This window comes from Chamaea fasciata, unplaced genomic scaffold, assembly GCF_029207755.1.
Source record: "Chamaea fasciata isolate MVZ Bird 193981 ecotype frontalis unplaced genomic scaffold, bChaFas1.0.hap1 SCAF_16, whole genome shotgun sequence".
Classification (NCBI taxonomy): domain Eukaryota; kingdom Metazoa; phylum Chordata; class Aves; order Passeriformes; family Sylviidae; genus Chamaea; species Chamaea fasciata.
In genome coordinates, this window is record NW_027094101.1 from 9914428 (window position 1) to 9936406 (window position 21979).

A 21979-nucleotide genomic window follows, 5' to 3' on the forward strand; every position below is an offset into this window, starting at 1 on the left:
GTTAGAGCCCATTGGCTCCCTATTCCCCGAAGGAAACATCTGCACATTCCAGACACATTCTGTAACGGGAGTGAAACCCATCCTTGAAGTGAAATTTTACAGCCTCCACAGCGCAAAATAACGATCGCTGGCAAGGGCCAGTGGAAAAGTCATGTTTAAAATATTATTACGGGGAAGCGGCTGCCAGAGCCTCAAATTAATCACTTGAACGTGTCTCTGGTGCGTTATGTAACGCTGGGCCAGCTCCCACCCGGAGCACAGCTCCACTCCGGCCACATCCCACTGTCCACCTCTGCTCTGGCCTCATCCCACTGTCCACCTCTGCTCCGGCCACATCCCACTGTCCACCTCTGCTCCAGCCACATCCCACTGTCCACCTCTGCTCCGGCCTCATCCCACTGGCCACCTCTGCTCCGGCCTCATCCAACTGTCCACCTCTGCTCCAGCCCCACCCCACTGTCCACCTCTGCTCCAGCCTCATCCCACTGTCCACCTCTGCTCCGGCCTCATCCAACTGTCCACCTCTGCTCTGGCCACATCCCACTGTCCACCTCTGCTCCAGCCACATCCCACTGTCCACCTCTGCTCCGGCCTCATCCCACTGTCCAGCTCCCCTGCCTTCCCTCAGAGCCAGAACAGAGCCAGAACAGAGCCAGGCTCCCACTGCTGCCCTGGGGACTGATATCCCCTTCTCTGAGATCTCTTTCAGGCAGGCTTGGGGACCACATTTTTCCAGGTTTTCCAATTTTTTCTTTTCCTGAAGAAAATCTCAGGAGAGACAAGGACAAGGGGTGTTTCTCCATCTCCTCTGGAAAGCAGCATCCATCACAGCAGCAAAAGGAGCTGCTTCCCACGGTGCTCTGAAGAAGAGGGGAAGCTACAGGTCTGCTGGTTAAACTGGTTTGCTGGTGGCCCACCTGGCCTGGCCATGGGGCAGATGACAGGACAGGGACATTGTCCTCTCCTCGTGAAGTGATCACTAACTGGCAGGATGCAAACATGATAAAAATGCAACTGATGCTCAAAATAAAATTGTAAAAAGCCTCTGAAGGAAAGCAGGAGCACCAACAGCAGTGGATGCAGCCACAGCTCCAGGGGAGGAAGGAAGGAAAGGCTTGGCAGCCTGAACCTGCAGCAGGAAGAGAAGGAGTGAAACAGGTCCAGAGGTACCAGGGAGAATCCTGCCGGCCCTCAGGGGGGACGTTCCCTCAGCAGAAACAAGGGCAAAACTCTGCTGTCCACCAGGCTGAAGATACCACGCATGTAGCCAGGAACTTTGCTGATGAGGATGTCTCCATCTCCGCTATCCCACAGCTGTGTGGGGGGATCCAGCCCTTCCAGGTGCTGAGTGCCAAATTTCAGTCTCCCCACAGGAACACAGGGGAGCAGAGGTGCTCTGGTGACAGCTCCTGGGTGGTCTCTGTGCAGAAGTTCCTCCTGAAGCTGGAGATAACAGTGTTTCCAGGATTCTGAGGGAGAAAGGGCTTCCAAGTCACCGTTTAGCTGTAAACATCTCTCCAGCACAAAAGCTCCATAACTCAAAGTCAGGCCCACGAATCCCTACTGGAACAGAAAACACTCAAGGAATTCCTTAAGCAGCAGCTCTGGTTGATGTTCAGTGCTGTAAATCTGAGGGCAGGGCAGACCCCAGAGCCAGGGACAGACAGAGCACTGGGATGTGTCCTGAAGAGGCCAAGGGCCAGGCTTCCCCTAATCCCTCATGCTGGTGCCGACACCAACTCGAGCTCCCCCAGCTTTTTTCAAATGTGGTTGTTTGGGTTGGAGGGCTCTGCTCTCAATGTTTTTGCAGCATGTTCAGTATAGAACCTTAAATATCTTCCTTCTGAAAACAAAACCCAATTAGAACCCAATATAGAGCTGCTGGTTCCCGGACAAAAGCCATTTGCATGTTTCTGGCATTAATAATGTGTGTGGTTGGGCTGCTTCCTTTCAGCATTAGAAAGTCTTCTGTGATGCAGTCAGAATTATTTCTGCTTCAGAAACGCTGATGGTTCAGAGGCCCCAGAGTAGGTACAGAGGAAAAGGAGCAGCCTCTTGGGCCTCAGCTGCCCCTCTAAAAGATCTTCTGAACAGGTTTGAGAGACAGAAAACCGTTTGATTCCTGCACAAGATCATAGAATCCTGGAACAGCTTGGGTGGGAAAGGAACTTAAAGACCACCCAATTCCACCCCCTGCCATGGGCAGGGACACCTTCCACTAGCCCAGGTTGTTTCAAGCCCCATCCAGCCTGGGCTTGGACACTTCCAGGGCCTCTCCACCTTCACAGAGAGGAATTTCTTCCCAATATCCCATCTAAACCTTCTCCTCAGAGTGCTCTCAAGTCAGATCACGTGCAGGTGATGCACATTTCTGGTTCTTTCTGGACCACTGTACACAGGAGCCTGCTCGGTGTCCTGCTCTGGACCCACCCTGACCAACAGACCCACCCAGGGATCCACCCACTCCCACGTGTTGTACATTAAGAGATCCAACAGCCCCTTAAAATTCCAAGGATTCAAGTGACACAAGTGACTCCTCAGCAGTGACACAAGCTGGAATGACACCAGCCCGACCCCACAGCCAGGAGGGGTCTGGGTCTCCTGGGTTCAGCAGGACTTGCACATCCAATTTTACCCATTCCTTTGAAAACTTCAACTCCACATAGGAGAGAGCCAAAACTAAAACATGATCTGCCTGACAAGAATAATTGTCCACACTTCTGCCAAGTATCAGGGGCTGAGAAATCCACTCTGCAACATATCTGGAGGTATGGGTGGAGACCAAAGGACAGATTCCCTGGAAAGAGTTCTGGAAGAATGCTTCAACCAAGCCATCAGCTTATCCTGGGAAGATGCAGCTGACCCCGTGATAACCTGCTTGCACTGCTCCCCTCAGCTCAACTCTTCCCTTGGCCTGGATTGATCTCCACCTGTCCAGAGTGACAAGAACAATTTAGTTCTGACCTCTGGCTCAGTCAGACCCTCCTGGGCTTGGCTGTAAAAGAGCTTCTGTGCAGCTCCTCTGCAGCCCCCCAGCAAGTGCAGAGCCTCCTGTGCCCCAGAGGGCTCGTGCTGCAGCTCAGGGGAAACATGGGGCACTAGAAAGAGCCACCACAAGCTGAGAACACGGGTGTGCTTCTCCTTAGGGAGAACAAGAACCTCCACGCTGCCTTGGGAAGGGGACAGGGAAAGCTATGATCCTCCACCTTACACAGCCCAGAGCCAGGCCTCATGCCCTGTCCTGGCACAGGAGTTATCCACAGGTGTGTGTGTAAGTAACAGGACAAGGACAGGTTGTCTCCAGAGCATCTTTTTCAACCCAGACTGAGGAAAAACAGGAGGAGACCACAGCGGCCACGGCACAGCCTAAGGGAAGAAGTCCCAGTCTGCTCCCTGGCGAAACCACAGCAGGCACAGAGCTGGACCCACATCCCTGTCCCACAAGGAGCTGCTGCTCTTGCAGGCTGCCCTCCCTGTAAGCCTGGGGAAGGAGAGGTCTCTCCCCCAAATAAAACACACGATGCAGACACAACCAGAGTGTCCCAGGCCAGGCTGGACAGGGCTGGGAGCAACCTGGGATAGCAGAAGGTGTCCCTGCCCACGGCAGGGGGTTGGAATGAGATGGTCTTTAAGGTCCCCCCCAGCCCAAACCATTCTGTGATTTTTCTCTGAGGAGGGGAAGGATAACTCCATTCACTTCAGACTACAGATCCTGTCAGGGATCTGTTAAAGGGAAGATCTCTCAGTGCCTGTTCCTTTCTCTCACAGGACCAATGCCTCTAATCCTTTTATAAGAACACCATTATGTGGAATAAACTGTCTAGAGGAAAAAAAAAAAAAAAAAAAAAAAAGGTCTTGCAACTCTGCTAATCTTCTTAATGATTTAATACCTGCAAATACTACTGGGAGCTATCCCTTTCCTGATCCCATTAAACACTGCCGTACAAAACATCTCACACACTTCAGCATCCTACTGTGGATTTTGTTTTTAAACAAAGCCAATTTCTTTGGAGACCAAGCGAGGGTTTCTGATCCCACAGCCCCACCAATTCTAAAAGATCTTTCAGAACGCCTGCCTGGGGGATTCCAATAAGTCCTGGCACAGATCCTCCACATAGTAGCAAAGCTAAACAGGGTACGGCTGTTATTGCAGAGATCTCTCACTGCCAGCACAAATACACAGCCTGGACCATTCAACCTTTTACAGCAGGAAAGTCACGGACAGTTGATGATTCACAATCAGCATTTTGCCTTTTACTACAGCCACCCTTCTTCTTTAATTATTCCATCTCTCTGGCAAGCAGCTCTTCCCTCCAGTTTGTGTGACACTTTTTTCCCCTGATTTCTCCATCACATTGACAAGGGCAGGGCACATCCCCAAGTGCCCTGTTTGATTTCTCCATCAGCCACGGGCTGGTAAGAACCTCAGGGCCGGCCATTCCCTTGTTTCTGGGACCAGAAGAAGGCTGGAAAACTCCATTCCTTTGGAGAACTCAGAGTAAGGCTGAGGTGGCTTCATGGGCCTTGTTTGTGCTGGTTCTTCTCTTGTTTCTTTGCATATGCACAGCCAAGAAACATTTCCTTCCCACGTCAATATATTTGTAAATATATTCTATATTAAATATTTAAAATGTATTAATTGTTGCCTACTCCCCACACAAGCACATGCTAGGACTGACACTGGTACTGATTCTTCCTCTCAGAAATATTTTCATCATTAGTCAGCTTAAATCTTCCTCAGCTCAGGGTTTTTCCAAAATTCCCCAGCACAGATCCTGTGCTGATTCACCTGAACTCCAGGTGATTACTGCTGCGACAGGTAAATCCAACACCCAAAGTCACCACACAGTGAAAAACTCACCAAGAAAGGGCAAATGAACCACGAGAGACCCACCAGGGCAGATGCCCCTGGAGCTGACACAGGCATCTTAAAAAAGAGAAAGATTTTTTTCCTACAGTAAAACAGATTGATTGTGTTGCTGTTGTTGTTTCAATTCATGCTGCATAAACAGAAGCCCAAGGCTGAGCACAGGGCAACTCAAACATGGACAGTGCTGGCTGAGGAGCCTCCGGGGAGGATGATGCTTCACTTCAGGTTCAAACAACTGTCTTGGACCGTGCCTCAGTTTAATGATTAAATCCAAAATTACTCTTCCCTCTTCTCCAGAAACCCATGAGGGCGATTGTGTAAGAGGGTGTTCGCGGCACACACAAACCACCAGCAAATTTGCTTTGTTTAAAAGGGAAAGAAGAGCAAGGAAACACCAAAGCAAGGCCAAGACAAATAAAATGGTACAGACAGAGTGCCCCAAGGAGCTGGGGCATGCAGCATGCCCCATGCCCAGCACCAGCCATGCTCTGCTCTGAGCCCTGGGGAACTGGAAGGCTCCCAAAGCAGGCTCAGATCAGCGGGACACGTCAGTGCAGCCTGATCCCTCCTCAGACTCTACACACTCAGCAAAGTTTGGGTAAACATCCTTGGTTTGGACACTCTGGACACCACAGCAAAATCAAGAAGGATGACACTCATAAATCAGCCCTGCTGGCAGAAGGAGAATTTGCCCAGTTCTCTCAGACACAGCATCGCTCTCAGGATTTGCAGCAGACACCGAGCTAAGCTGCATCTTCGGTCTTATGCTAAACCACCTTCTTGCCAAGGCTAAAAATTGCTCCATGGCGTAATCACAAAGCGAGGCAGAAGAGCGAAATAATAAATTTCATTCCTGTATAATAATAACAAGTTAGGTTTCCATAGCACCCCTCTTCCTCTCGGCTTCAAGAGGACATTACTGACTTGCAGGCTCCATGCACAGGGAGCCACTGCTCTGAGGGCTGTAATCCAGCATCACAGCTCAGCTCAGCATGGAGAGAAGGATCACCAGTGCATGAGGAAAAGGCATGGCACAGGGCAAGAACTGAATCCTCCATAATGCTGCTGATGCACGGTCTGCTCTGGTTGGAAAAGCCCTCCAACACCAACGGGTCCAACCTGTGACCTGTCCCCACCTTGTCACTCAGCCCAAGTGGGAAAACAGATGGGAAAACCATGGCCCGGGCATCGGTGGTCAGAAAAGCTCCTGGGTCATGCACTAGAAGACAAACCAGGTCCCTTTTCAGCTCAGTCATGCTGGGATCACTGCCCAGCCTTGCCTGTTCCAACAGCACCAGCCCATGCGGGGCACCGCTCTGTGTCACTGCAGGGTCAGGAACACAAAGACCCCAAAGGCTGTTCCCAATGAGCAGTCCGTCTGTCCCATCTCGTGCTTTGAAAGGCTACAAAGAGCTCCCGTTTTCCTCACAGTAAAATAGAAGTGGGAGCAGGCAGACGTGGGGAGCAGCACGTGGGGCTGAGCTCCCGGCCATCCCGAGGCAGACACGGCTGCAGACTGCCTGAGCTCCATTTTTTCTTTCCAACATTTTCCACACCCTCCTGCCAAGAAAACTCTGAGACCTGCCTCCTGCCCCGTCTGGAGAGCGCTCCCCAAGCAGAGCAGCCCCGGAGAGCACAGCCTGCATACACAGAGTGACTGTGACCCTGAGACCCTTCTGACAGCCTGGCAGGGACCCAGGAGGGCAAGGGCTGGCTCTGGAGCACATCTGGCATTTTGAGGGCTCCACAGGGAGGGCAGCTCCCCCCGATCCTGCAGGGTAGAGGGATGATGCTGGGGCTGACAGCAGAGCAAGGGAATTGTACAATCACAGAATGGTTTGGGTTGGAAAGGACTTTAAAAATCACCCAGTTCCACACCTTCCACTACACCAGGTTGTTCAGAGCTTCATTCCACCTGGCCTTGGACACTTCCAGAGATGGGAAGAGGGAAGGGGAGGTGCTAGAAGCAAGACAACCATGCTTTTGTCCAGCCTCGGCTGTAACTGCAGAAGGTGTTTTGTACTCATGACCGGCGTTCCCACATTACACAAAAAGTCAAATCGTGGAATAGTTAGAAAAGACCTCTAAGATCACCACCCCACAGGCCTGATGATGGATTTCACATATTTTTCTTACATTCAGGATCATCAGACATTAAGACATTTTTGTGAAGCAACCTGGAGCCCCAACTCCTACATTCGGCCGAATTTGAGCAAACAAAAAAATTGCATCTGTTCCTTGTGTGTTGGGCTGCTTCTTTTTTAATTTCCTGCTGTGTGAAACAGGAGGAGCAATAAAAATCAAACCCTTGGAAACAAATGACAACTGTTTAATGGAGTAAAAAGAAATCCCAACGCCTTCCCAGGCTGTTTATGCCACAGCTACTCCATGCACGGCTGTGTACACAGGTAGAAGAACAGGCTCCAAGTCCAGACTTCCTCACTTTTATGAGTTTAAATTGGATCCTACTCAGTGTTTAAGGCCATTGTCGAACTGCTAACACATTCTGCATGACTAACACCAACTGGGTTATTTTTCACTCACATGTGAAAAATTCCTCTACCTGGTCCTGTGGTACTTGGCTCTACATCACACATCTTTACCCCAAAAAGAATTAGAAAATACACTCAGTCTTTGTCCTAAAAGAAGTGGTGGGCTCCCTTGTCTCCTGGAATCATGACATTAAATTATAATCGCTGTTTTTTCCTTCCCTTCCATTTCGTTGAAATCTATTATTCCTCTGTATCTCCTCGGTGAGACACACAGATGCTTCCAGATGTCTCCTACATGGGAGTTCAGGCTCAAAACACAAAAGGCACCAGCATTTGGCCTTCTTTTGTTTCTTTTTAATCTCAAGATTTATGAGAGCTAGCTGACTCATGTTTGGGCTGGCAGAGCTGGACTCTTTAAGTAATTGCATCCTTGCTATTTTATTAATTAAGATAAGTCCTCTCACTTTTGTCTGGGTTGTTGGTGATTGACTAATGTGAGAAAAACACAGATCCTCCTTGGGTCTCAGGCAGGTGAAAGTCCAGACACTTCCTTCTCCAGGGCCTGGCCCAGGGCAGCCAAAAAGGTGCAGATATATCAAATATCCCAGCACTGCTCAGCTCTACCAGACCATCCAAGTGTCTCCTCTCAGAGGGGAGCTCCACCCTCAGCACAAGGCAAGAAACCCTGCACACACCAGGGCTACTGTGAGTTGTTAAGTGTGGTTTTGCTTCACATACCCCCATTTCCTTTCCAGCAACAGCACCAGAAAAAATACTGAGGAGAGAGTTTGTAGCTGAGGAATTCAGTGAATGATTAACACCATCCTACCTATTAACCACTGCCTCCATTCCCTCACGCCTCCTGGGAGCCCCAGTTCTGGGCAGCAGAGCTGTGCCAGCACCTGATCCCCACTGCCTGGTGTGCAGAGTCCTCAGGTGATGTGCATGGTTCTGCCTTTGAGTTACAACCCATTAAGTGCACTAATGATTAATCCAGAACCCCGGCACGGGTCCAGGATGAAATGCTGCTCCCCTTCTCACACCAAATGAATCCTGTTGCCTGGAGGTCACCAGGGAGGGACCTCCAGGGACAGCAGGAGCAGGGCCAGCTCTTCACAGGCAGGCACAGGGATACAGTGACCAGCTGCTGCTGCTGTTCCCACTTCAAACCAATGCACATCTCAGCCATGCTGTGCTGCCCTTGGGACCAGGACGGGACAGGGGAGGCAGCTCCACCACCCTGAAGATGCTCCAGGAGCAGCTGGATCCCTGAGCAGCCCCAGCCCATCATCTCACCCTGCAGGACCTCCACATCACACCAGTCCCACGTGCAAACCCACGTGTTTGTCACACTCAGCTGCACTTGGACACAAACTCCCCGTGTGACCTCAGGCACCCCCCTCACTCTGTGCACGGAGCTCCTACAGCCTTACCCAGCTGAAAAACAGGAAGGGGAGGTTCAGGTTGGACATCAGCAAGAATTTATTCATGAAAGGGCTGTTAGGCTTTGGAAGGGGCTGCCCAGGGATGTGGTGGAGTCACCATCCCTGAAGGTGTCCAAGAAATGGCTGAGGACATGATTTGTGCTGGCCTTGGCAGTGCTGCGGCAATGGTTGGACCCAAGATCTTGGAAGGGTTTTCCAGCCTTAACAATTCTGTTATTCCACGATTCTACTGTCACACAGCCTGTGAGCAAGCCAGAATTGGGACTCCAAGAAGTTAAAGGAAACAAGTGCACAAGTGGAGCTGCAGCCAGGAGGAGGACTGGAGGCATCCCTGCCATCTCAAATCCCAGTGGGAACCCTGAAATGCAACCACATTCCCCTCAGGAGCTGCTCCCTTGCACTGGACACAACACTGACTTCCCAGCTGGGGCTGGGATGTCTCTGTTTGGGAAACTGTTGGTTCTGCCCTGAACAAAAAATACAAGTTGGGCAGAAAACAAAACTTTGCTTCTTTTTCAGATGCCTTAAAAGCAGAACTAATGGTTGTCCAGCTGTGGGAGCACAGTGGGACCCTGCTGGCCCCAGAACCTGCTACTCAGGATGGTCCCCCAAGCACAAGGTTGTGTTTGGTTTGGAGGATGAGGAAGAAGAAGTGTGCAGGCAGGACCAAGGGTACCAATGAACCTGTCAGAATCCACATCTCTATTCTGCTGCCCCAGTGCTCACCTTGCTCAGCCTGAAGGTTCACCTTCCCAAGAGCTGCTGTGGGATGTTTACTGTCTCCTCGCCAGAGGAGCAGAGCACCAGGCAATTACAAACCCTGGTCATTTATCCAGCAGCCAAGCACTGCAACACTCCACAAGCACCTAATTCCCATAAATAACCAGGACAATTCTCCCACAAAGCACTGAAGCCTCAGGCCCATGGCTCAGTCAGGGAGAGGGATGCAGAGGAATCCCTGACAGCCCAGCCCACACCACCGGGGTCAAACTGGAAACAAAAGCAGGAGTCCTGCCTCCCCCCTCGTGTTCCAGCTCTTAGACAACACTGCCCCCAGTAGCTCGGCTTCCTTCCCAAACCAAGGTATGCACTGACTTCCCTGCCTGCCGAGGGGGGGACAGAGGGAAGCTCCTCCCGGCCTTGCACACAAGCCTCCAGGGCTGCTGCAGGATCCAGCAGCTTCCAAGGGCTGCAGAGCAAGCCAGGAAAGGGGACAGCAGCTCCAGGGCCACTTCCCAGCTCAGTGGGAACAGAGGGATTGTGGCCAGTCTGCACAGGGAGCTCAGGGTGCTGATCAGAGCACCCACCTGTGACAGGAGGATCCAGAGCCGGGCTGCCCATCCTCAAAACGGGGATCGGCCACAGGTTGGACTCAGCGAGCCTGGAGGTGTTTTTCAACCTAAATGATCCCAGGATTACATGAAAAGATCCTCTGATGACTTACGGAATGTCTTTCCCAAGCAGCCAGAGTGGACCTGCTCCAGGGGAAGCCGCGGGTCCTGTGGGAGCGGGGGTGTTGGGAGATGAATTTCCAAACTCTCCCAGCTCTCTCTGAAGTCGTGGGATCAAGCTGCAAGCTCGGATGTGTGTGGCTCATCCACAGGAAGGCAAAGCACAGCAGTGGGCTCTGCTGGCTTGTCTGAGAGCTCCGATGGCCAGCTGTAATTAACCCTTTAATTGCTGCAAAGACTAACATGCCAGAGGGAAATATTCCCACCCGGCTGGCTGCACAGCGTGGGGCACTACACGCAAAGCAAATCCAAGTTAATGCCACTTAAATTTGTGGCTGTATCAGATGCAATCTGTGCATGTCATCAGAAATTCAACTACCCCAGGCCAGTGGCATTGCTACCTTGACAGTTCACTGTCCTGCAAGCATTGGAAAGGCACAGAGCTTTCCAAGTCATGGTTAATTACTGGATGCAGTAGTTAAGGACAGTGAGGGCTTTGGAGCTCGGAGTTTGGGGTCTGGCTGTTGGGCTACTGAAGTTATTGTGTTGTATGGAACAGATTCAGGAACCAGCGATGCTCCTGGCACTCCCCGCAGAAAACAGGGTGTGTCTTCCCTCTCAATTAAACCTTGGGAATTGTCTTGTGTCAGCCCAGCAGAACCTCGAGTGCCACCCAGAGAGCTGGAGCTTTGTCTCCACGGTGCTGTCTGATCTGTGCTGTGCCCTACCCAGCTTTCCTGCACACAGGAGAAGCACCTTCCCTTTTAATTTCCCTTAAATAAAGCCCTTCCTTACTGCTGTAGGAACACAATCCAACACAGATACCAGCTACAGTGAATTTTCTTAACACAACTCACAGACTAACAAAGCCTAACCCTTGGCCTCTTCGAGCTTTTGTTTTCCCACCTCAGTTTTGTCTACGGTAATTTTTTTTTTTAGGCTTCTGATCCAAACTTTGCACCGATCCATGCAATCAGAGGTCGCAGAGCTCCGTCTATAAAGCCACTGACTTCATGTTTTCCCTCCGTAGGAGTAAAATAATGTTCCCACACTCCGACAGAAACCTTTGCTCTGCACAGATTTAATTCATTACTTATGAATCTCTGGCCAACGCCACTCTGCTCGTGGCAGTGGCTCTCTACTTGCACTCGTCCCCGGAGTCTGGGAGGACAGGGAATCTTCTTTTTGCTGTGCAGTGAAGGAGCTGAGACGGGATCCTGACTAATGGCTTCACTAACCACTGCTTATGTTAACAGTCGTCTTCCAGAAAATCACCCAGGTAGCAGTAACGAGCTGTCCTCTACTGCTTCACACAGCCTTGGGCAAGAGCCAAGATACTTTCCAATGGAAACTCTTCTCCCAGGGAACCACTCTGCATCCTACTTCAGTGCTGTGTTTGGCTTTAGGGAATAGGAGAAGATTTCTTTTTCACTGTGCTGTGCTTAGGTGCGAGGGCAGTTCTGGGACACAAATCCCTGAGGAGTCACACGCATCCTGCTGGAATCATTTAGGAGACTGGAATGGCAGCAGCTCTGCCAAACTCAAAGGAAGTGCCCATATTCCAAGCTGATGCTTTTGCAGGATTGCCTGGCCACATGCAGGTCTCAGGTAAGAGCTGCCCTTCTGCTGTGCCTGCACCAATCTGTGAGACCCCAGAGCTGGTACAGCAATAGGAAACATGGAAGGTGCCAACTGCTCTTTCCATATCCAACCCCCTCCTTTGCAAACTCACTCTTTCCACAAAGCTTTCCAACCCATTTTTTTCATCTGGGGAGGGGTGAAACCCAACTCTGCTGAGGGCCAGCTCTGCACTCCCAGCAGCACCACAGTGCCTGCACAGGCTCTGCCAGAGCTCAGAGCCTTTCACCAGGTCCCCCCTGCCCCTGGGACCTGTCTGGGGGTGACAGGGCAGTCACCACCCTAAAAACCCTGTCCTGCTCCTCTTTTGGTGAACCAACACAGTTTAAGCAGAGGTGTCTGAGGGAGTATAAAGCCCAGCAAAGAGGAGGGAATGTAGCTGTAACACTTTTCTTAGAGGTTCCACACTGCATCCCATTGTGGTTTCCAGCTGTTCCCTCAGCTCTCCAAGCCCCGGGAGAGGAAATGTGGCACACGCACTGTGCTGGGAGCACGTGGCATGGAACAGGGCCCGTGGTTCTTGCTCTCATCACCCCACAGAGGACCTGGCACCGGCTGCAGAGCGTGGCTGGATGGTTCCCTCTGCTCCCAAACAGCCACACAGCCCCTGCTCGTGGAAGGGCCAGCACAGGAGCAACCCAGGAGGGAAAACGGGTGAACATTCCCAGAGTGACAGCGCTGGTCCCGCTGCCAGCAGGACGCTGCACACGGGGGCCATGAGCATCCCCTGCAAGGGAAGGTTTGTTTGACACCTCTCCTGACAGCCCCACTCAAACACCTGAGAGCCACAAACGCCCCACAGGGTCCCCATGCACAACCCATAGCCCCTGTGCCAGGATGGGCATCCTGCTCTTGCAAATGTGGCATTTGGGAGCAGCGGCAGCAGAGGCAGGAATGGAACAGCTGGATTTTCCAAGCCACACGTGGAGAGGCTGCATTCAAGCCCTAACACACACCCAAGCCAGCTGTGAGGTCCAAAAATAGGCACTTCTGCAGTGCAGCTTCAAGCAGCATTTTTTGTGCTACAAAAATCCACCCAAAAAAGAAAAAAAAAAAAGATCATGGGATTTTTTTCCCCCCAGCTCTCAAAGGGATCCACGTGCTCCCATCACGGTTTTAGGGATGAAGGGCTCATCCCCCCAGCTCACCACCCTGGGGCTGTGTCAGCGCAGCAATCTCCCGGGACAGCACACAGACGCTTTCACCAACCTGCCCCAAACCAAAACCCGCAGCTCCAGCCCGGCCTCACTCCACCCCCTTCCCGAGGCGTGGTTTTGAGGGAGAAACGCTCAGCTTTGGCCAACACAATCCGGCTGGGCTCCGCTTTCCCAGGCTTAGCTGTTCCCCGGGTTCCTCCCTCCGGAGGGCTCAGCCCACACCCTGGGTCCTCTTCTCGGAGCGCCCCTCCCACGGTTCCCGGCCCCATTAACCCATTCCCGGCAGGACCAGGGGCCCCCGACCGGCCGGGAGAGGGGTCCACAGCCTGCCATGCCAGCTCCCAAGGCCAGGGGGAGGAAGGAGAGGCGCCGCAGGCTGTCCCTGCAGGGAAATGTCCCCTGGATGTGCGTAGGTGCTGTCCGTGCCAGAGGAGCCCGGAGCGGCAGCGCGGATCCTGCGGGAGCCAGGGCTGAGGGGCTGCCAGGGGATGTTGCAATGGAACCGTGGAGAGGCCATTGCCGGGGATCTGCGAGTGCCACGGAACCGGGGAATCGCCCCACGGGCTGGGGTGGAAGGGGCCTTAAATCGCAGCCAGGGCCACCCCCTGCCCTGGGCAGGGACACCTTCCACTGTCCCAGGTCCCTCCAAGCCCCGTCCAGCCTGGCCTTGGACACTTCCAGCTTCTCCAGGCAACCTCGCAGGGAATAATTTCTTCCCAATATCCCATCTAAGCCATTCCCCCTTGTCCTGGCACTCCATGCCCTGTCACAAGCCCCTCTCCTGGAGCTCCCTGAAGGTCTGTCCAAGGAGGTGGGCACAGGCTCTGGGAGGGTTACAAACCCCACCCTGGAAATGTCCCCTCCCAAGCAGTGATGAGACCCTGTGACTCCATCACAGACACACAGACCGCACCGCACAGCTCCCCACACAAGGAGCTGCCTGCACAGGCCGGCAGAAAACGAGCTGCCCAGCTGTCACCAGGAGAAACAGGGCCATGGTGTGGTGGCCAGGGACGGTTTTGGATGACTAGGAACAGGCTGGCGGAGTCGTGGCTGGGATCCACACTCCGTGTCACTCCAGAAACGAGCTGCTGCAGGCTGTGGCTGCTGGGGAACCCAGCACAGCCCTGTTCCCATGGTCCTCCCGAGCATCTGCCAGCACAACTGCAGCGAGAAAAGAGCATCCCACCGGCTCCCAAAGCTGCACTGCCAGAGGGCACCCACAGCCCCAGCCTGCAGGTACAGCAGGGCCACGCTCCAACACCCAGAAACGCCGTGGGCGGGAGATCCGTCACCACAGAGTGAATGAACAGCGAGTCCTGTCACCAACCCAGCCTAGCACACTGCCTCAGCACGGGCTGTTAATTGAATTCATCATGACAGCAGGTTAAACACAATCACACAGGACCATATGCCACGTCTGAAACTTCACTGCTGAGCTCGGCTCAGGGAGGTTTTTCCAAGGCCTGATGCCAGGAAGCCAAAGAGATTTACCTGTTGCTAACCTGAGGGCAACTGTTTTTGTTAATGTAGTAGAAACAGCTGGCTGAGGAGCTGTTGTAATTATCTGTGTTTTGCTTATCTGTACATTATCAAGAAGGATGTGATCTTTCAAGGGAAAGGGAAGAGCTGGAAAGCTGAGGAAGTTCAGCCTGCAGAGGAGAAGGTTGCATGGAGAGCTCACAGCACCTTCCAGTATCTGAAAAGGCTACAGGGAAGCCAGAGGAGGACTGTTCATCAGGACCTGGAGTGAGGGACAGGACATGTGGGAATGGATTCACACTGAGAGAGGAAAAGCTGAGGTTTGATATATGGAAAAAATTCCTCCCTGTGAGGGTGGGGACACCCTGGCACAGGGTGCCCAGAGAAGCTGTGGCTGCCCCTGGATCCCTGGAAGTATCCAAGGCCAGGCTGGATGGGGCTTGGAGCACCCTGGGACAGTGGAAGGTGTCCCTGCCCAAAGCAGAGGAGTGAAATGAGATGCTCTTTAAGGTCCTTTCCCATCCGAACTATCCCAGGCTTCTGTGATTCTATGACAGAATCTCTTTACTGGTCACAGTTCCTATAAATACACTGCAAATGCTACAGCTTGCACTGTTATTGATGCTCTTCCTGATGACAGCTATCCTTTAAATAAATGTGAATGGCAGCAATCACATGAGTTTTGCTTTCTGTGCCCTTTGCAAAGCAAAAAAACTAACATTATGTTTCAGTTGACATTTTTAGTTTTGGCAAACAGACATGCCAACTTCGTTTCAATGTCTAAGTAAAGAACAGTGGTTCGATATGAAAAACAGGCTCATTCTTTACTGCAAAGGAAGGCTGAGAAATAAGGGCTGGAGAGGTCGGGGGGGACACCGTCACCCTCCTCTGGGACAAGCAAGTGACCTTCAGCAGAGCTGGTCCATGCAGCTGAAGAGGAGTGTGGCCAGCAGATCCGCAGCCTCTGCGGCTTTTCAGCCTTGGAGCCACATCTCAGCAAGGGCTGGAGGGAAGGGAGGGATGGTGGGGAGGGAGAGGAGGGTGGTTTGATGTGGGGGGAGAAAAGGGTGGGCTGGTGAGGAGCAGCAGCCATTCCCCTGAACAGCCATAGCACCGTAAGCACAGCCCGGGAGCGGAGCCGCCAACTTTCCACTGGGGAAGAGACGGGAAATTTTCTCTTTGAGCCTGACAATGACTCCCTAAAATTGTACTGTTGGCCGTGGAGGGACTAACTCACAAGTGCTGTGTGCCCCAAAACCCACCCTGCTCCCCACACTGCTGCTCCATGCACTCTCCTGACATTAAGAGCAAGATCCAAGCAGCTCCCAGTCCGCTCCACCCTGGCACTGGAACGCACGGCTTTGCTCCCGAGCTGTCCTCCTTCCCCTGCTCACTTTGTTACTCACTTATTACAACTCAGATAAATGTTTGGGGACATATGGAGTAAATAAAATACAAAATCAAGCTGAACTGCAACAATCAATCAAAGGACAACAAAGCTTGGGGAAATGGAGAAAGGATGATGCATTATGGAAACCATAGTGTGGAAAACGTGGCATGACAAGAGATAAAACAAGGAATCCCATTAAATGGGATAAAAGGCAGAGGAGCATTAACAAACCATGTGAGTTCTACCTTCCGAGTGAGTGGCTTTCTTTTAAATCCACTCTTTGAGAGAGCAGAATGAAAGCAGCTGAGTGAAACGCAAGGGACCTGCCGGGGGCTTGCCAGCAGGAGAAGAGCAGGATCAGCCCTCACTTCCACTCCAGCAAGGAAAAAGCAACACACAGAAAGAGACCACCAGGAAACCTACAAATTTCCGGAAACACAGGGAAAAATCAGTGCAAACAGTGCACAGGAAAAAACACACCAGGTGTCAAGAGGAACCCCAGAGGGTTCCACCAGCAGCTCGTCCTGCCTCATGGGGCTCCAAGATGTTTAATTACAGTTCTTTAACGTGTGGGGTTTTGTCACTCCCAGGGTTTGTAGGTTTGGCTGCACCAAAGTACAAATCCCAAAAGTGAGACGTGTGAGCTGCTCAGGATTATTCAATTGCAGCTTTTGCCACAGAGCAGGAGCACCTTCAAATCTGCCTCTCCGGTGGACGCCTGTTCTTCCTGAGCTGGACATTTTTCTTAAATACACTTTGAAACACCACTAAAAAAAAAGTTTTAATTTTTAAGAAGTTTCTCAGTCATGGAAAGAGCACTGAGACTTCTCTGAAGCTTTAGGAAGGAGCACAATAAAGAACCCAGCCCTCCCTAACACCAGAGCCCGTTCTGCTTTGACACAACACCACAGAATCGCCTCCTTGTTCACACTCAAACTATAGCTACGAGTTCCTTACGGTCCCTTCCATAGGCTGAAAGAATCTCGCTGGCAAAATATTTATCTAGCACCTCATTTGGGCCTTTTTCCCCCTCCAGAATTTCTCACAAAAGAGAAACGCAGCCTTGTTTTCGCTGGGATACGGCTTCCTACAAGAATGACATTCCAGGCTGTCTCAATTTTTTCTAGGAGCAGCAATAGAGCTATTTTGCTTTTGTGGCCTGGACACTCCTGTACAGACACACCACTGCCTGTGGGTTTACCTGAATTAGATTTTAATTTAAACTGGAATTTTTTTTTGATTGCTTTTGAAGACCCCTCAAGCCTTGAAAAAGCTTTTCCTGCATCATGTAATAACATCGAAATCTACCAATCGTTGCTGACTCTTGAAATTTAAAATAGCAGACTGCAGGTTCCTGAATCATAGGATCTGTTTATTTTAAGGTTTATTTAGGTGAAGTCACCGGCTGGGCAGCGCAACCCCAGGGCCTGCTGCCAAATCCACAAAAAACCCCACTGGGCTTTGGATGAAAGCTCTGACCCCCAAATCTGCTTCTGCAGGAGCCTGGCGATAGCAGAGCTCCTCTGATCCCAGCTTCTCCCTCTCACCCATCCACAAATACCATTCCATGCTAATGAGGGGAAAATAAAGGAAGCTTCAACTCTCATCCTTTTACATCGAGATTCTAATTTCCACTTCAAACCTGCCACGACACCGAAGACGCGTCAGAAAGAATCAGTATTTGCAGGGGAAAGTCGGAAAGCCTTGATGAGGTTTATTTCCAATTGAGGAATGAAATAAGTGATGAAAGCTCAAGAAACAGCTCAGGCTCAAAGAAACTCGAACAAAATCCGGTAGCGCTGAGAGCAAAGCACTTGAAAAGAGATGGATCAGAGCATTGCTGGCACGGACGGGCTCAGAAGTGCAAATGCTGCCACTCGAGGCTCCTCCAGTTCAGTTTTGCACTGCAGATTATTTGGAAAAACCAGACTTTGCTCCTGGTTCCAGCCAGACTTTGCGTTACACTTCAAGAACCTGACTCTGGCCATGGGAAGGGGCCAATATTCCCATTTGGTCTGCCTGGAGACTGCTTCCAGCGAGGTATGTGGTGTCTGCGAGCAGCAGAGCCCATTTCCTTAGTGATTCTTTGGATGGGACATTTCCCCACGCTCCTGGTAACAGCGCGGCCGCAGTTGGCATTTATTTCCTCAAAGCTGCTCCATCTAAAACGTCGGACACAAGAGGAATTCATTTCCTAGGCCTCGTTTCTACAGCCAGAAGTACAGAATCGCAGTTGCTGACTGCGACTTGCTGAGGGAATTTCGGCATTGGGAATTTTCAGAACTTGACCTTCCTAAAGGCTTGCTTTCATTTCAGAATAATTAATTTTTTAAAAAGGGGTTGTTGAGATATTAAAAAATAATTTTCCCCTAATGAGAGAATATATAAGCGTTATTTATCTGTCCATGTACAACAAAAGGAATTTGAAATTATTAGGCAAAACCACTTGCATAACCTCACTGAGCCATAAGCCAGAGTCCCTTCCATCCCAACAGAAATGAACCTGTAAACTCTTCACGGTTATAACAAGAGTGGGTGCCATCATCTGAGTCTCTGCCATCATCAGGAGGTCAAACAGGGCAGTAAACTTGAGAGAAACCCACTTTGGCACAGCTTACCCCAGCCCTCAGAGCAGGACCAGCACACATTTCCAGCTGTGCACACACAGTGATGAGCTGCCTGACAAAGATGATTCCACAGCCTGAATTCCAAACACAAGCTCTGTGCCCTACACAAACACTTCTGGAATCAGAATAGGGTGCCACTAACACCATCCATCACTCTGGTATATTTCCCCTTCCCATGGTTTTGTTCACCTGCAAGAGCTTTATGTCCCACTTCCATCTGTCGCTGCACAACATGTAATCCAAAACATTCTGGGAGCTTTTACAACTCAGCCCCTCTGAGCAACAATAACATAGTCTCAAACACGTAGTACCAAAATTAACAACCACTGAAACACATTGTAACAGTCCCAAATCCTCAAAAAGCCAAATGAAGAACGGATCATCACAGCCTCCAGGAGGCTGCTCTACAGTGGCCAGCAAGCAGACTCGGGAGCTGCAGATCCCCATCTCAAACCAACAGATAACAGAAATCCAGAACCGCCTTAATAAAAACCAGTCCTTTCCAGTTAGGGACTTTTTGCAACAAACAATGGCTGGTTTGTTTGCAAAAGCCTAAATATATCTAGCAAGAAAAGAGCTGGAAAACACCTTGGCTGCTGGATTTAGAGATGTGCACATTTTCCTGAAGTTAGCCCAGGCACAGCCTGTAAAAACCTACAATGTACGTTTAGTGTGGTACTCCACAACTTCTGCCGTCTCTCTGTACTGACACTAAAAAGTGGAAGCTCAGTTAAGAACATCCAAATAGAAAAGCAGACCCTTAATGCAGTGAAATACCACCAGAAATTAGTTCATGTGAGACCCATCCACCGCGCCAGGCCCCACGTCATCTCTCTTATATGAATCACTCGATGCTTTTGTCTCATCAAGAACTGAAAAGTTGCTCCCTACAGAAAACCAAACTTTTCCCCTACGTCTGTTTTTTGCGTCATGCAGTAAGTTTATTTCAGTGACAGAACACATGGACCATCCCAGTGCCCCTGCACGGAGCACGCCTGATGACCTACCCTAAACAACACCAGCACCCAGACACAAACACATCTGTCATCCCATCACAGCGCTTCCAGGAGAAACGTTCCTGACTTGTTAGCTGCGTCTTTCGGATTTATTTAAGGAGTGTTTAACCCCCATCCAACGGTTTGTTCCCGCACACCCTCCTCCCGTTATTCCGCAAGAACCTTCTGAACCAAACTCCCGGCACGGAACCTCTGGGTACAGAACCTCCCAAACCAAACTCCCAGTACAGAACCTGCTGAACCAAAGTCCCAGTACAAAACCTCCCCACCAAAGTCCCAGTACAGGACCTCCTGAACCAAACTCACCACACAGAACCTCCCAAACCAAACTCCTGGTACAGAACCTCCCCACCAAAGTCCCAGTACAGAACCTCCCGAACCAAACTCCCGGCACGGAACCTCTCAGTACAGAATCTCCTGAACCAAACTCCTGCATGGAACCTCCCGAACTAAACTCCCGGCACGGAACCTCCCGAACTAAACTCCCGGCACGGCACCTCCCGCTCCATCCCCCCCGGCGGGACACCGCGCTTATCCATCTGCCGGTCGGGGCCGATCCCCCCGCGCCCCCGTCCCCCCGGCCGTGGCCGGTACTCACAGCGCGGTGGCGGCGGGGGGCACGGCGGCCCCCGGGCGCTCCACGCCGCGGGCCGAGCAGTTGACGGCGCAGGCGGGCGCGGCGCAGGCACATCCCGGGGCGCAGGGCCGGCAGGCGGGGGCCGGGGTGGCGGCGAGCCCCCCGCACAGCAGCGAGCAGAGCAGGCACCAGCCCGGCAGCGGCAGCCGCGGGGCGCCATGTTTGCGCTGTGCTCCAGTGTCTCCATTTCCCAAAGGCATCTCTCCCTACGGGCATGGCATGGCCCCGGCGCGCCGCCGCCGCCGCCCCGGCCGCCCGCCCGCTCGCCCCGCCGCGCTCCGTCCCCTCAGCGCCCGCCCGCCATGGCCCGGCCCGCTGGGGCCCCGCTCAGCCGCGCTGACAGCCCCGGCCCGGCCCGGCGCCGCTCGGCTCCTCCGCTGCTCCGCCCGGCCGCGGCCGCCCCCGCTCCGCCTCCCTCCCGGCGGAAACACGGCGCCGCTCCAGCCCGGGCCGCCCCCGCTCCGGCCCGGCACCGCGCGGCTCCCGGCACGGGATGGGCCGGCGGGGCACGGCGGGCACGGGGTGTTCCGGAGAGTTGGCACAGCGCACCGGCCCGGAAACAGGAGGGTGCCGTGGGAAAAGGGTGTCCCGGGGGACAGGCGGGGTCTCGGGGGACAGGGGTGTCCCGGGAACAGCGGGATCCCGTGGGGAAGGAGAGTCCCGGGGGCACGGGGATGGCGCGGGACAAAGGTGTCCCGGGAGAACGGGGGTGCCGTGGGACAGAGAGGTCCCGGGGGGACAGGGCTGTCCCTGAGGGCAGGAGCATCCCGGGAGAACGGGGATGCTATGGGACACGGAGATCCCGGGGGGACAGGGCTGTGCCGGGGGCACGGGCATCCCGAGAGAACGGGGTCCCGGGGGGACAGGGGCCATCCCGGGGACTACGGGCATCCTGAGGACAGAAGCATCCCTGGGACACATGAACATCCTCGGGACAGGAGAATCCCGGGAAACAAGGTTTATCCCCGTGGGGAGCAGCTCAGACACCGGGCAGGGCAGACAGTGACAATGACAATTGTCTGAAAATGCCTGGGCATGCAAGTGTGCCCACCTGAGCCCCCCGTTCCCACGGCTGGTGCTCATTCCCAAGGACTGTGGGATGCAGTAAGAACTGCAGGATGCGGTGGGTGTGGCACACCTCCAGCGCAGCAGGTAACTCGGGTACCGTGGAGAGAGAGGAAGAACAGGGCAGGGACTTTCCAGTGCGGTTTTTGTTTTGTTTTGGTGTGTTTGTTGGTTTTGGGTTTTTTTGGGGTTTTTTTTTTTGGGGGGGGGGGTGGTTTTGGTTATTTTTGGTGTGTTTGTTTGTTTGTTGTTTGTTTTTTGTTTGTTTTTCTCCATCAAACACACCAAATCTATCAGGTTTCAATGTCACTTTCACCCTGCACTGGTCCCGGGCACTGGCTGTGGCTCACACCTGGTGAGATCAACCCATCGTCCCACCAAAGCTTCTCGGGGAGCCGAATTATTTCTGATTTAAAGTGACTGAGAGATATAACTAAAATGAAATCTCCATACAACCAAAGGAAGCATCATTACAGAGGGCATCCCCCCAAAAGCAGCCCCAGCCCCGCTTGGAAAGGGTGGAACAGCTGTGACAGCTGATTATCGCACACTAATTTGTTGGTGTTTCACATGTTCTGCGTTTACTCAGGACAGAGAAGGGTGAGCCAAGGTGATGGTTTGGGTTTGAATCATGTAGGATTTTTAAAGGCACTTGTGATTTTGGGTCTGTGGGATTCTCTAGGGAACAAGGGACTGACCCTTCAGCACT

The 21979-nt window shown here is 52.3% G+C and overlaps 1 protein-coding gene across 1 annotated transcript in view; it reads right to left on the reverse strand.

Annotated features, from left to right (window-relative positions):
* The window catches only part of PKD1 (polycystin 1, transient receptor potential channel interacting), a 79111-nt gene extending 58536 nt beyond the window's left edge, over positions 1-20575 (reverse strand). Inside the window, exon 1 of the mRNA XM_066197825.1 lies at positions 20167-20575. Coding sequence (XP_066053922.1) covers positions 20167-20405 — 239 coding nt within the window. The 5' untranslated portion in view covers positions 20406-20575. The remainder of the gene's footprint in view (positions 1-20166) is intronic.
* Between the last annotated feature and the right edge of the window lie 1404 nt (positions 20576-21979).